General features: G+C 44.5%; 2 protein-coding genes across 2 annotated transcripts in view; both read right to left on the bottom strand.

Moving 5' to 3' along the window:
• The window catches only part of LOC128719339 (mucin-19-like), a 42,073-nt gene extending 38,671 nt beyond the window's left edge, over positions 1 to 3,402 (bottom strand). Inside the window, exons 1-2 of the mRNA XM_053812963.1 lie at positions 3,343 to 3,402; positions 1,763 to 2,309 (exon numbers count right to left, since the gene is read on the bottom strand). Of these exons, the coding sequence (XP_053668938.1) occupies positions 1,763 to 2,309; positions 3,343 to 3,402 (607 nt within the window). The remainder of the gene's footprint in view (positions 1 to 1,762; positions 2,310 to 3,342) is intronic.
• A 6,531-nt stretch (positions 3,403 to 9,933) lies between these two features.
• LOC128707793 (uncharacterized) lies at positions 9,934 to 14,818 on the bottom strand. Its single transcript, XM_053802750.1, has 5 exons — positions 12,074 to 14,818; positions 10,730 to 10,846; positions 10,479 to 10,644; positions 10,215 to 10,396; positions 9,934 to 10,140 (listed from the first exon to the last, which is right to left on the bottom strand). The coding sequence occupies exons 1-5, from the start codon at positions 14,816 to 14,818 to the stop codon at positions 9,934 to 9,936; spliced, it is 3,417 nt and encodes a 1,138-aa protein (XP_053658725.1).
• Between the last annotated feature and the right edge of the window lie 186 nt (positions 14,819 to 15,004).

The following is a 15,004-nucleotide window of genomic DNA, read 5'->3' as shown; positions in this document are numbered from 1 at the left end:
GTGCCTGTTGCATGGAAATATGCGCTAGATAAGCATCGGAAGTGGAGCCACGGGGGCTTTAAATATTATATACCCATTTATTTTTCCAACAACACTTGCGATAATATTACACACACGGCACAATCAAACTACGCTTTTATAGCCCACCCGGCAACACACACACACATTCGGTAATTGCTCGCTTTAAAATCTTGCCTCACTGCTTGAATCTCGAAACATCTTCCAAACACTGGACTGCAATTGATGAACCAAAACCACAAAAACAACACCGTTACACGCGTCACACTTTCACCCTTCCGACCATACGCGGTGGAGCCGTTATGACCTCGCGAGGTTACCGTCACTGACCGACGGCTTGCGAGAAGGCGTTTACTACACCGACTGTCGAATGCACTTTACGGTGACGGTGATGCTTTTCGCACAAAGAAACAAGAACCGTCAACGCGATACGATCTACGGGTCGTACCGATTTGTCTTGCAACTTGACGACTCGCAACGTCAACTAATAACAAATCGTAACCATTTACCTTGCGATTGTGTCTTGATTGCTCCTGGGGAGCGTCTGTAAACCGAACCGGTCTTCCGATAGCGCGACTAGCTGTGGGGTCGCTTTGTCGAACACCAAGTCCCGATTGCAAACGACGTGCCTCGTCGGCGGTCGTCAACAGACTCTCGGTGCCGTTTAGTTTAGCTGCCGATAGGAACGAACACTAGCTAGCTGAGATCCTACTTGAAAGAGTACTCACAAATGCGTTTGTTAGATCGGATCGTGTTGCTAGGATGGCGCTTATGGACGGAAATGCTCGTGAACGGCAAGATGAAGAAACACTTGTGGGAAAGTGTGTCGATTAAATGTTGTGTTATTTACTAAACAACAACTGTTAGCGTGAAAATTAGGTCTTTGAAATTATGACATTAAAGTTCCCTCATTGTTGCAGGCAACCGAACGTACATGCACTAAACATAAATATACCAACAATATGTTTGCGTAGTTTTTCATGAATTTAAATTAAATAAATAAAAATATGACTGTTTATTAATACAGCGAATAATACTAACTGCGCCGTTTTTTTCCTTGGAATTTCCATAAAAAAAACACAAATTTGTGTGTACGTTTCAAGGATTACTGTTTTTGACAAAGATAACATTTGATTAAGTATATCTTCTTGATTCACATATTTAAGCTATTTATTTAACTCTCAAACTGTATAATCTTTTCAATATAAACATAATATTAACTAAAATTGATATAACAAAAATTGAGTTCATTGAATCGCTTTTACAAACACGCTACTAACTGAAGTACAGTAGACGGCGCCCTTATACTCATCGTAACTCATCTTACTAAGCATCGCCCCACGGTGAGAGTGAGTGCCGGCACGAGTGTACCCGAGCGGGAAAATTGCCGAGTAAACGTGCGAACGCTCGCGAGAGGAAAATCTAACAACACGTTTTCCATCAGCTGTTTTGTTTACATTTTTTTCACACATGCCGCACACAGTTGGGTATGAATTTGCCTGACCGGCGCGTCTTATCCCCGGTGCTCCCATCCCAGTCTAGCCGAAATGAGTGTCCGTCGGTACCGCGCGCTGAATCACCAATTTCGCCGAAACGGATGCACACAAATGAAGTGGAAAAATGAGCGAAGGAAAATTCCATTTTTCGCTTTAGTTTTTTTTTACTTTGTACGGGACTCATGGACGAAATCTCAACCAACCGAAAGCTAAAAAAAGGTATCCAAATAAAAGATGTATTTACTTACCATGCTGCTGGGCCAAGGCTTGCAGTAGCGTAGGAATGAGAAAATCCCGATTCCAGATGATGCTCGGCCACGGTACGAGTGGTGTTAGACGATCCTCTTGATCGATGCGCCGTACCTTCGACGAGCCTCCGCCACATGTGTGCGAATGTTGAATTTCGAGCAGAAATTTTTCAAAGTTGCTTATCCTACGATGGGTCCGATGCTTCCTATGCTTCCGCTGCGGTTCCCGGTGCGACTGATGTGACGGGTGTTTCGAGTCCCCGTCACCCACCCCGCCGCCGCACATGCCATTTATTTTCCGATGTGATTTGGAAGGGTGCCGCCCACCGTCAGCTACCTTTCCGTTTGATTTGCGTAGCTTTTGCTCAACATTCACCGTACCATTGCCGATGGTACATTTACCACCGGCGTTCGTTTCGGCCAGAGTTGCGTTTTTATGGCATCCGTTTGTGGCATTATCGCGAACTTGGGCCAGTTTCACGCCACTGGCCGGCGAAGCAATGCCAAAGGGATGTGCAAAATAAAACATACATATCGGTGCCGGATTCTGAAAGTGAGAGCGATAAATGGGGATGATCAATCAATATCGGATATTATAGCATAGTTATCACTCCTGAAAGTATGCAATTCACTTAACGGTTTAGTTTATGTAGTGGCCGTTGATGAAAGTCAGGCCGTAATAATTTATCTTATCTAGTTTTAAAACTAATTAACTAAAACTCCGTCAGAAATGCATTATGGCTTTAAACTATAAGAAATAAATTCTGTTTATTAAAAATAATTGATCTCGCACAGTATAAAAAAATTAGATGCTTTCAACAGCCCATGTCTTCTACAAAATCCCACCAGATCTTTAACGTCTTTGCAGCAAATAAACCGGCCAAACTCGTGCTCAATCCCTGTGATGACAACTTCTCAAGCAGATACTCTCCAGCAAAGAAACACAACAAAACCGACACCCCAAAACGAATTGCTTCCCGCTGGTTGTAATTAATCTCTGGCATGTGCCGCCTTACCCAACCCAAAGTGTTGCTTGCACTTGAGTGAAAACACATGGCACACACGGGGAGCACAGGCAGCCAAAAATGGAGGCTCCCGTGTTACACACCAACGGCCGGCGGGAAGCGACGTAGCTGTCTTTTGCTTATCGGTCACAGGTCATTGACGGTCAAGGCAGTGGAGCGAGTCCCATTTTTTCGCGAAGAGAATTTAGCAGACAGACATCATAAGTGGATCTTAATTGACGATCGTAGATACGGCTCCGTACGCTCGTAGAGTGCATATGTTGCGCATCATACCGCGGCAGGGCCGTATGGCTTATGTTCTAGTTTACATCGATCGATTTGCATTCCAGTTGCTTCTGGGTGAGGCATCTGGCCGCAGATCATTTGCTTCCTTGTTTCGGTTGATTGGCTTCGACAGATCGGATCAAGCTTATGGTTGTACCGTGCGGTGCATGTAACGATCCATTACTACTTAATTGAGTTATTGGGCAACCGATTCAACTGAATGTAATTTTATTCACTTCGGCATAATTTATTTGAAACATATTATTCTATAACGACGCTACCAACAATTACCTGCAGTAAGCGATAAACGGATGCTGTCGTTGTCTTTCCCTCGTTGCTGTTGCTGTTCATCTTGTCTGCTTTTGCACAGTATTATATTCTATGCACTATTTCAGTGCTTAATTAGCAATAATAACAGGGAACTAATTCGCTTCACTAAAACACACTTAGCAGTAACGAGCTAGCACTATTCTTTGTGATTGGATGTGCAACGTTCGCCACACTTGAACATTATTTCCATCTCTTGGTTTGTACACATTTACTCACTTCACTGTAATTTTGCTCGCGATTACAACCATATTTACACACTTCACTGTAATTACATTGCACTTGTTGTAGTATGGTTTTTTTTTTGCAAAAAACCAAAATAAACACAAATCAATAATTCTCGAGCTAGAATTGCCAATGTCAATCGGTTTCACCCAAATAATTGCCATAAACAAAATGATAGCGTGCAATAAGTTCAAAAATCACTCAAAACAACATGCACACCGTTAATTCAATGAAGTGGAACCGATGAATTGGCCACAACTGTTTAGCTCTCTCTCTCTCTCTCTCTCTCTCTCTCTCTCTCTCTCTCTCTCTCTCTCTGTGCTTCTCTCCCTATTTATTTATTCCCGCTTTTATTAAACTGCACTGTTTCCGGACGCGGTCAATTCGACCATCACCTTCCGGTTTCAGTTTACCCTAGTACGACGCAGTGTTGTGAGTGACGAAGGCTAAGCAAGGCCACTGTGAATGCGTCAGTGCACCCATTCATTTCGTTAAATTAGCGTGTTTATAAATATTACACCGATTCAGTTCACGATTTGTAAGTATCGTATTTCATTGTTCTACCTGTTTTCTTTAAATTAATTATACACCTCGCATATTTCATGTCAACTTCTTTTATTGTGGAGTTTACTTTCAAGGAAAAATGAAAACACACCAGCACGTTATCGTACTGTGAAACCCTACGCCCCATGGGGGGGTGTGGTGATAAAAAATTCTAAATCTAGGTTAAACAATTTTAGCAAGCCTTTCCCTTATTCTACCCGCCCAACGTTTGTGCAACGTTTCTATGGCAAAAAAAGGAGCAACCAATCACAAAACCTACCCCCGCCCCCCCCCCCCCCCCCCCCACAGAGCCAGTAATCATAAACATTCTATGAACAAACGGAATAGGTAAAAGTTAATGGTGTTTTAGAACGAATCCATTCTCACCCCTTTCAGTGCCCTTTCCAAAAAAAAAAAAACCGCACCAAACCTGCTGCGGGATGTCATTAGTGAAAAGTGGATCATCACCATGGTCCTTTCGCGCGTTGTTTGGTGGTCGATCCGATAGCAAACCAATTTCACGGGCCTCTTCGTATTCGATTGAAATGCGAAGTAGTGCAGGGCTGCAGTTAGTGGTAGCTAATCTTGCGAGAGAGAAAGAGAGAGCACAAAAAACTCCAATTTGTAATATGATTCTAGCGATATGAAGTTGTACAAGTGTTATCTGGAAACGATTAATCAACCATTACACTATCGGTGGGTGCTTTCAAGGTTTGTGGTGTTTTCTTTCAATGTGCCAAACATCAAATGGACAGGCCTGAACCAGCAAACAACTTTAGTGCGTTACCCAGGACGACCACCGGAAAGCGGTATGCCGCTTGCAAACGCCCTTCGCCGAGGCCCTTTCTTAGGCGGTCAAAATGGCGCCACAACAAAAACAACTATTACGCGTACCGTGCGGCATCAGTCGACTCGAAACTCGACTTGAAAATGTCGAAGCAGCACCAGGAATGCGAAAACATTCCCGTAAGGTGACTAGGGTGGTACACAGCGGACGGTTTCCAAGACGCCGGCACCAAACGGCGAATACGGACAGTCGCACCGTGCAGTTGGATGCAGAGCGGCGGTGCTATGGTTTTGATTGATTAAACATTTTCGCTTCGGTACGATCGGGCAATCGACGGCGAAGGAAAAGGGAAGAGTCCGCTGGAATTTTCCTTCCCGGTTTCCTAGTAACCTGCGTGTGTAAAGGCGTGTCCACTGAGGTTTCCCTTCCATAAAGAACCTTATTTGTAAGCCACAGAGATCATAATTTGTTCCAAAAAGTTGGACATCGCTTGTTCTGCTGATGTTGACAGATGTGATAAAATCGCGTGATTTGGAGCTCCTAGAGCAAACTGATCATGCAGTTGCAAGACGCAAATAACAACCAGCAAAAGGCAAACACGGACGCACTAAATTTTGGTTTCGAAACCAAAAGCCAACCCGAGTTCCGCACGATCACGCGTCAACTATTTATAGGCATACGAGAAGACAAAAATGGACCATATTCTTGTTGCATCTCAGCTCTGGCTTGCTGTCTGTCAGGGGGGGGGGCGGCCTTTCGTTGCGTTGGTCCCTCCAAGCGTGTGACAGCCCAAGGTACTCGGGATGAAAACGTTACTTCCTCTCCGGTTTTCCCCCCCAACAAACGACCGATGATGACAGGAACAGCGATTTTTAATCACCAACAAGAGCACTCCGCACAAATGACAGTGATCACAGCAACAACTGAGCATTACCAATGGCGGTAACGATCGGCACACCGAATGAACACCGTACAAAACCCGTCCCGTCGGAAAATCCGTTACCGATCCGGCGGACGAACAGCGCGCGACTAAACCGATACTTCCCCATTCCTAACGCAACCTGCACACACTCTCGCACACTGCTGTTGCCATCTCTTTCAAACCACCCCCCAAAAAGAACCGAAGAACCGAACAGACTGCTGGGACAGACAGCACGCTGCTTACTTCCGCAGCTGAAAAACAAAGCAAAACAAAAAAAAGGGACATACCTTGCCGGGGGCGGATGGGATAGAGCGGTACGAACGAAATGCCCGACCAAAAGGGCTCTGGTCGCTGTCCCGGCAACGCATCAACGCTGCTGCTCGAGAGGGGGAGGTGCGGGGGTTTGTTTTTCTCCCCCGTGCCCCTGTTTGTTAGCGTGCGCTGGGTGCGGCGTCCTGCGTGATCGAACCCGGACGGATCACCTCTCTGCATTTCGGCACATGGTACGGTACGACGCACAGAACGGTTGCAATAGCTCAATCGGGTTAGCAGTTCCCGGTTGTGAAGGGGAATTCGTTCGGTTTTGTTTGATTTTTTGGTTTTGTTTTTCGGGAATGACCCAGTTGTGTGCGTCGAGACATAATACCACCTGCCAGAACCTGTCCCCTTCCGTTGCCGTACGTGAACCCTACCAGCAGAAGTTGTGGTATGTTTAAATGGCAATAAAGAAATTTTCGTGGATCCTTACCATTGCTCCATGGGGTTTGTAAAGTTGTTTGATGGAAAGCTGTATCGCTATAGGTCAAATGTCGAATTAAATTGACCTTCATTTTGCTCTCTTATGAGTAAAAGTCCGTCTGGCGTGTTTCTCGTAAGCATTCAATTTATATTAATGAAGCAAGGAAAATTGAAACATTAAATTTAATTTCCTCCGGCAGAAATGTGTACCTTTGTTCAGTTATATAATTTCATCGTGTCCCGTATTACCCCCACGTTTAACAACCCCCAGTAATGCATACAAAAATCATAAAAATGAATTACTAAATTAATAACAACAAATTAACACATTGTCGCCATTCGATTGAAACGAGCTTTATTTTAGAGATTTGCCTTCCACTGTCACGTTATAATTTGTTTTTTTTTTTTTTGCTATAAGTTTCCTTTTGTTTATCTGTTCCTAACAGCGAGAAAAAAAATTACTTTTTACCGCACACATGCACACCCATGAGGACGCGCACGTGCACGTGCAGAGTGTAACGCGCGCAATGTTTGCTGTTTATAAGGGAGCGCTTTTACATTGCATTCGGTTCAATGCTTCTCTGTCGGTGTGGTTTGTAAGTGAAAATGGGCTTTTTTATGTTGTTTCTAACATGTTTGTCCCATTGTTTGCAATGAGGACAGAACACGTATCCTGTTTTTTTGGTTGCCCTCCAAAATTCGGTAAATGGAAAATTTCTTGTCTGTGCAAGAATTGCCTCCAGTGACTGTGTCTTGGTTCTATGTTGTGCATTACATTCAAATTCATTTGCGCACTCCACACAATTACTCAAATTTTGGTGTGTCCTGTAAGTGTGACCGTCCTTGGGGAGTGTGTTATGTAATCACTCGAAATTGTTTCCAACCGCTGAAACAACGCATGTATATTTTCTCTTTTTAATTCAAATTGCTAGATTATGCTCTATAGAGTAACGTGTCATACATGGATGCATGTAATTATTATCTCGCACCTACTGTTTCGAGCCCTGTCCCATCCGCTCTAGGGTAGTTCCAATTATCGGCCCAACTTTGCATCCAGTTGCGCCGTCAATTCTCTGGCATTCTCCTGTCTGCGCAATGCGGCACAAATTTGCCGGTGTCCTTTTCTAACTCACCAAACATTCGAAAAAGTGCAAAATATATCATTTCAAGCTGTAAAGGTCCTTTTTTTCCACTTACGGTACGAATAAAACAAAAACGCTAAGCTAAATCAACTGTTCAGGCGTACTTACATATATAACTTATATTGGTTCAAAATAGACTTTAACTTTGTTTCTTTGCACACTCCTGTACCTTTTGTACCGTCACCACAATCGAGGGGATTTTTTTCACAGGTGTAATAGTTACATCACAAAATATATCGGTTAAATCTGTTGATATAGTTGGTTTTGACTCTCCGTTACCCTCATGTCTTTCTTCTTATTTGGCAGAAATGTGTACACCTGATTTAGTTTACCTCTGGTTTGTTTTCTTCTTGATTCGCGTGAGCATAGCCTCATCTCGGTTGAGTTTGATCCCTTTGTGTTTTGCGCTGAATTATTTTGCTTCCTTTTACCATTCCCAAAAAGCTTTCACATGCCTTTCTACTGTCCTATTCGAACTGGTAGCCTTTCACTTTCGTTAATTGAATCGCTATACACTGTCACTTAAAGTATTTCAACAAACTGAAATAGAATAATTTTCAGGTATATGATATCCATCCATAGTGAAGTGCTTTTTACTCGCTATTTCAAAATAAATTTCAACTAACATTGTCTTTTACCAAACGCAGGTCAGCTTTCGTCGCGGTAAAACCTTTTCATTGCTGGTCGCTTTTTCCCTATCCTAACCATCGTAACCGTTTCCTCGCCCGTGTGTGTGTGTGGTTTATATGCTATATGTCTTTCAATACACGACTACAATATATGTGTCTAATTAGCATCGCTTTACTAGCTTTAGTTTAATTATTAATATACTAGGTGATCACAGCTGATGAATATATATATTTATATTTTTTTCTTTTCCTCTTTCTACCTAGTGTTTTGTCTCCATTTTCAGTTCCCCTCCCAACACATTCACTACCACGTGACGCTTTATTTTTGCGTAAATTTGTGTATGTTTTTCCATACATTTCATAAAGTTTCCCTTTTTGTAGCAAACTCCGCAATTGTTTCATTGCTGTAATGTTTCAACATCAACAGCAAACATATTGCCACGAACGGTTTTGTTCAGATTGTATCGAAAAGCTTTATTATTCGCGAATCAATCTTTGTTTGTCGCCTCTGATGTTCATTGTATAGAATGTTTGCTTTGTGAAAAATCTCTATTGCATCTGCTTTGGATCAACAACAATGTTACGATTGTGTCAATATATAGATGACGTATTTATGAGAGTAGCAGAGCCCAAAATGAATAATTTCGTTTATGAAGTTGGTCAGTGTGTTTCGTTTTATACGATCTACTTCAGTTTACTCCAGAAAATCGAACGGTGGCTAGCTAATGATCTGCCCCTATGACAGATTGTGCTCATGATGTTTGCCGATACAGTGCATACTTCTACCGTGCATCATGCCGGGCGTCTAGTATCAAATCAATTGAACGAAATGCAAATGTGTCCCCATTCTTGCTTATCTTTACACACTTGCAAGTTTCAACAATAGGTTCAGGTTGTGCTATGGTGTATTGTTGATTATAATTTTATAAATAGGGTGCCTATAATGTCAAATGTGTTCTTTAATTACTGGTACAAGTGTTCGGAGTTCCTTCCTATATAACCAAACGGTATTTAAAAAAAAATCCAAAAACGATTAATTAAAATACAAAAGGAGTCAAATCTCTGGATGGAGCAAAACTAACTGACAGATTTAATTGGAAAGTTTCTATGCTATGACCAAAGGAGAAGAATAGTTTCAGTTTTGCCTTAATATCTTTATAAAAGTGAATTAATTTCTTCGTCTTCTTTATAAAAATGATGATTTCTTTTAGTGAATAAGTCTGAGGTATATGTTCCCACCCCCGGATACCATCTACCGGGTGTTGTTGGTTGTCCTTAGCTATGTGTCGTATAAAGAATAAAAAACAACAAACGCAAACAAAAACCCAAATTTTATCCGCACAATAAGGGAAACTTAATGCTTATACTCAAACAAAGCTACATCGTTCCAAATTAGCGAAATGTCCAAATCTAAACGTCCTCCCAGCTGTACAGTTGGAGTTATTCGGTCGGAATTCACTACGCAATAAAGTTTTCGCGCTACTGGGTTATAATGTTATGGAAGAAACCGATTACACGACGGGTTACATACTATTAGCCATCCGTACGTATCACATCGCTTTTTACACCCTAAACAGTGGCACCCTCTTCCATTGGCAGCTTGTAGCCGTTGAGGCCCGTGCTTACCCCATTCGGTGTGGAAACATTCTTGGCGTCAACACCGGTGACGATGCGTTTTCCATTGCTGACGTACGTAGTTTTCAGATCTAACACTACCGGCTTATTTGCGACATTATTGTTGTGCTGATGTGCTGGCGGATAACTGGCGGAAGAGCTCTGTGGAAGATGCAGTTGAACAGAGATATTAGTTTTTGGCAGCCCTTCCATTTACGGTCTGACAAACGAACTACCTTTTTGTTGAGTTTGATGGTATCACCACTGGCAAGAGCGGAACTGCGACGTCGTTTCTCCAATATTTTGCGTACCTTCGTTATGGTGGGCAATACTAGCAACAATGCACCGGAAATGACTATGAAAAAGCCGGCCAAATAGAACGCCAAATCGTACGACTCCGTCAGATCAGAGATCCAGCCTGAAAAAAATATGATGGTTGAAGGTTAATGTTATTAAACTTGCCATATATCCCCGGAAAAATTGTGAACTAGTAGATATACCTGCTAATGGGGGACCAACAAGATTCGCTACACCTTGCACCAGAAGCAGCAAACCGTACGCATTGGTGAAACGCTCCAGCGTGATCAGTTCCACCAGAATAATACTGGTCAACGAATAGTTTGCTGCTATAAACAGTCCAAATCCACCAGCCAATACGGATAAACTCTGAAAGTGTGACAGATTCATGTAAGTTTATATTATTTAAAAACCCATTCACATTGTTTCCCATTGCCTTCTCTCTGTCGCTTACCGTGTAATCTTTGAACAGTGGAACAAGCGCAGTCACTAGTCCGCACAGTGCCATACAAATGGCATACGTGTAGTTGGCGTTCACCGATTTCCGATCACCCATCCATCCGAGCACAACCTAAGGGCATTCCAGGATTCAAGTCGAGTGTGTCAGTTAGAATCATTTGATTTGGAAAGTATCCAGAACGAAGTAGAAAAAAGAAAACCACGTATTAAACTCATCATCCAGCAGTGAATTCACCTACTCTAACAATTCTCTATTTCTTAGTTCCCATTCGTAGTCCAACACGTACACTGGCACACACACACATACGCACGCATGATTTAAAGGTATATAATAGATATAGACACTTATAGGAATATATATATCGACCACACTTTTCAAACGGGGTGCAGTAGGAAGTATTCGGTTTTTGGTGGGGTGGGAAAGTTCCAATATGAATCCTTCTTGCGACGGAATCGAGCGGATCAATTTGTACTTGTGTTTGGTAAGAATTGCTTCTCATTATGTTCTAGAATAAAAAAAAGTACAGCGCATTTGAAAATAAACATAAACCACCAACGATCATACAAAGTGATCGATAGAGCGATCTCTGTTGAACGAGACATAATAACGTAAACAAGTTGTCGTATATAGCATAATCCGAGACGTTCTGGCAAGGTTCTAGAACGAGTAATCGGTGCATGCTGCGCAAATGCAAACGAGCCAGAGCGTGCTTTGCTGACGATAGAACATAGAACAATGATGGCAAACTTAAAATATATGAAGCGGAGGGAGATGCTTAGGTGTACAAGAAACATTTATACATGAATACGTGTTCATTTATTGTGGCATTTGATAGAACAGAATAACTGAACAATCTTGCAAACTGCAAATAATTGAACTTCTGTTGTTCAAAGCAAGATCAAACAGGGTTCTAAAAATTTGCCACGAATTAAGTTAACTAGTTAGTAATCTTTAATGTTTTCCTTGTTGTTATAATAGTTATTCTTATTAATTGGTAACGTATTTTTTTCTATAACAAAATTAGTGTTTAAAAGTTGTTTGAAAGGTTATGAAATATAACCATTCTACTGAATGTCAATAAAAGCAAAACAAACATGCAGCAAATTAAACCAAAAATCCAATTTTCATATGAGGAAGCTGTAGAATAAAAAAAAACTCAACAAAACACTACTGAAACAGTACAACATTTAAGTTCGAACTGAAAGCATACGTAGCATACGTAGCAGCTGGATGGATAACTAAATTATGCAAGCTTTGACTACACAAATTCATATACATGCTAAGCAACAACGATGCCACTCGTTTTGAATATATGCAAACGTACGCCGGCAAACTTACCTCGCCAACCATATTCAGTATGCCGATGATCGCGATCAGCATTGAAGACTGGGCATGGGAAAACCCAATCTGTGACGCATTGTCACCGAGGTAAACGTACGGCACGTCGTAGAATGTGTAGAGCAGAAAGTTCGAGATGGCAAACAGCAGGTAGTGCACGTCCGAGAAGTAGGAGAAGTCCAGAATACTGACCAGCAGTGTTCGGAACTCCTCCACGCCCTGGTACCAGGCGGACTTCTCCTTTGCGATCGTCGTCATCGAGTTGCGGTAGATGTCCGGGCAGGAGGAGGCCCGCAGCCGGTAGCGCTGAATGTTCAGCATAGCACCGCGGTACGTTAGCGAATGGCGGTGCATCCGCAGATCCTTCAGGTAGGAAGCGGTCGCGGCGGGTGGCCCCGCGGACGGCGGGGCCGTACCGCGTGTGCTGTGGCTGTGCACCCGCCGCAGGAACACGGGCGGCAAAGCGGTGCCCTGTTCGTACGTAGTACCGACGGCATCGGTGGCAGCCCCATTCCGTCCCCTTGCACCGGACCGCTGACCGCCGGCTGCTCGGTGACGCGACGGCTGCACCGTGATTGCACCGTTTGCCAATTCTTCCTGCTTGCTTTCCTTCGCTTCCTGCCCATTAGCGTCGTTCTTTTCGTCCGTCGATACTGCTACTCTTTGCGCTCCCGTTTTCTTTTCGGTATCCTGTTCCTGTTCCTGCTCCTTGAGATCTGCCAGGTTGTCTCCACTCTGCGGAGACAGCGGTTGGCTGAAGCTGCGCGAACTGCTCATGCGTGCCGCCGGTAGACTTTGCAGTACATGGTGATCGTGGATGTTGTGCTGCTTGCTCAACATAGCCAACACCTCCAGGGTAATCTTCTCCTGCCCACTACCATTCTGCAGGAACGTCGGAAGTGTTATCAGCGAGCTGAAAAGTCGCGGATCATCCAGATCGTAGATATGGTCGTTTGTAGCGTCTACCAGTCCACCGTTACCACCACCGATCGGCACCCCATCGATGATGCCACCGTTGCCCATCAGAACGCTCGTATTACCACCAGCAGTATTCGTGCTGTTGCTCACCGAATCGGCTTGCTGCTGTTGCTGTTTGCGGCGCTTCTGCTTCGACTTGTGCGTCGTCCATTCTAGGTCGCGCATCAGCAACCCGCACAGGCACATGTTGAGGAAGACACCGGCAAGTATAAGGGTCGTACCGCGCCACCCGTATTCGTCCAGCAGGACCTGCGTTAACGAGGCAAACACAAACGTTCCGATGCCACTGCCACACACCGACAGACCCGTAGCGAAGGAGCGCTTTTTGTCGAAGTAATACGCAACGATAACAACCGCAGCGACGTAACACAGGCTTAGCCCAAACCCAGACAGTATACCGAATGTTAGGTAAAGCATCTCGATCGAGGTAGCGTACGCGGACAGCGCAAATCCAATCGAAGCCATTATCGAACCGATGATCGTCACTTTCCGGCAACCGTAGCGATCCGTTAGGAACGAAGCAACAGGGCCGCACAGTAATGGCATCGCCATAAACAACGATCCAACCCAAGCTGTCTTTCCCTTGCCTTCGCCAAAATAGGACAGCAGCTCAATGTACATTACGCCAAAGCTGAACGTTACACCGTCTGCGATCAGGTTCACCATGAAGGAGGCAAAACAGACAACCCAGCCCCAACCACCATCCGGTGGGCGGGCTTCGGCGTACGCACCCAGCGAGCTGTTCTCATTCGACGACGACGACGACGATGACGAACCGGATGAGGAAGTTGAGGTTGCGGAACCATTCGACAGGATACTTCCAACCGGACTCGAACAGTGCGGTTCCATCGTGCTCGTACCGAGACCCTGCTGGGTGCCGTACGTTCCACCGCCAAGTACCTGCCGTTCTCCAACATCTCCTCCGGTAACATTGGCGTATCTGCTTCCATTACTGAACTGCACATGGTGGACCGGCCGTTCGGCCACAATGACCGACTCCGGTTGGGAAAACTGCAAACTAAGCTGACGTACCGGTTTCTCACCGATGCTTTGACTCGACGGGCTCTTCACGATACTTTTCGTCTTCCGTCGTTCATGCGTCACCTCGAGCAATGGTTTTATTTCTTCCTCTTCCGGATTGCCGTCGATTCCGGCGGGACCACCCTCGCTCGTGTTACCAGCCGCATCAACACACACATTCACGTCAATTCCTTCATCGATTGAAATCGAAATTGCCGAACCGGTATCGGTACCCGCACGCACGGCACCGCCCTCTACCGTCTCATCATCATAGGTTCTGTTCACGTAAATATTTCGATTCTTGAGCGATGATGCGGACGACGATCGTGAGGGTCGGTGCCGGTTTAGAGTTTCTGGATCATCCACTACACCGGAAGCACTAGCACTACTACAACTACCTCCACCACCAGCGCTGCTGCTACCGCCGCTACCAACACCGTTGCTACCGCTGCTCACACAGGAACTGTTGCCCGAATCGGTGGACGGGCACTGGGATGGTATTTGTCGTTGCGGCGTTGTCACAGCAGACGCAACCGGTGCTGTTGAACAGGGCGTACCCTTTAGGCCGTTCCTTCCACTCTGTGGTTGACGATCGTCGGGAAAGTTATGCTGCCGGAGGGCGCTCCCACCATTATTGTCCTTTGATTTTGCCCCTTGGGGGCTGCGTAACAACGGCTCCAGACTGTTGCTGCCGCCGCTGTCATTACCATTAATATTAATATTTCCAGGCGCTCTGATAATATCCATTCTTCCCGATTATGGCGATCGTGACGCCGCGCTAATGGATCAAGTTGGGGGGCAAGCATGCGGAACACCTGCAATACACGGAACGCAATACAGAAAATTAATCAACTGATCGACCAATGCTACCGGTTAGCATTTGCGCACTACTTACCTCTTGTTCGGAAAAAATATTCCTTCTCCGCTGCGCTT

This window comes from Anopheles marshallii, chromosome 2 (genome assembly GCF_943734725.1).
Source record: "Anopheles marshallii chromosome 2, idAnoMarsDA_429_01, whole genome shotgun sequence".
Taxonomy (NCBI): Eukaryota; Metazoa; Arthropoda; class Insecta; order Diptera; family Culicidae; genus Anopheles; species Anopheles marshallii.
This window is presented reverse-complemented; position numbering and strand designations above follow the sequence as displayed.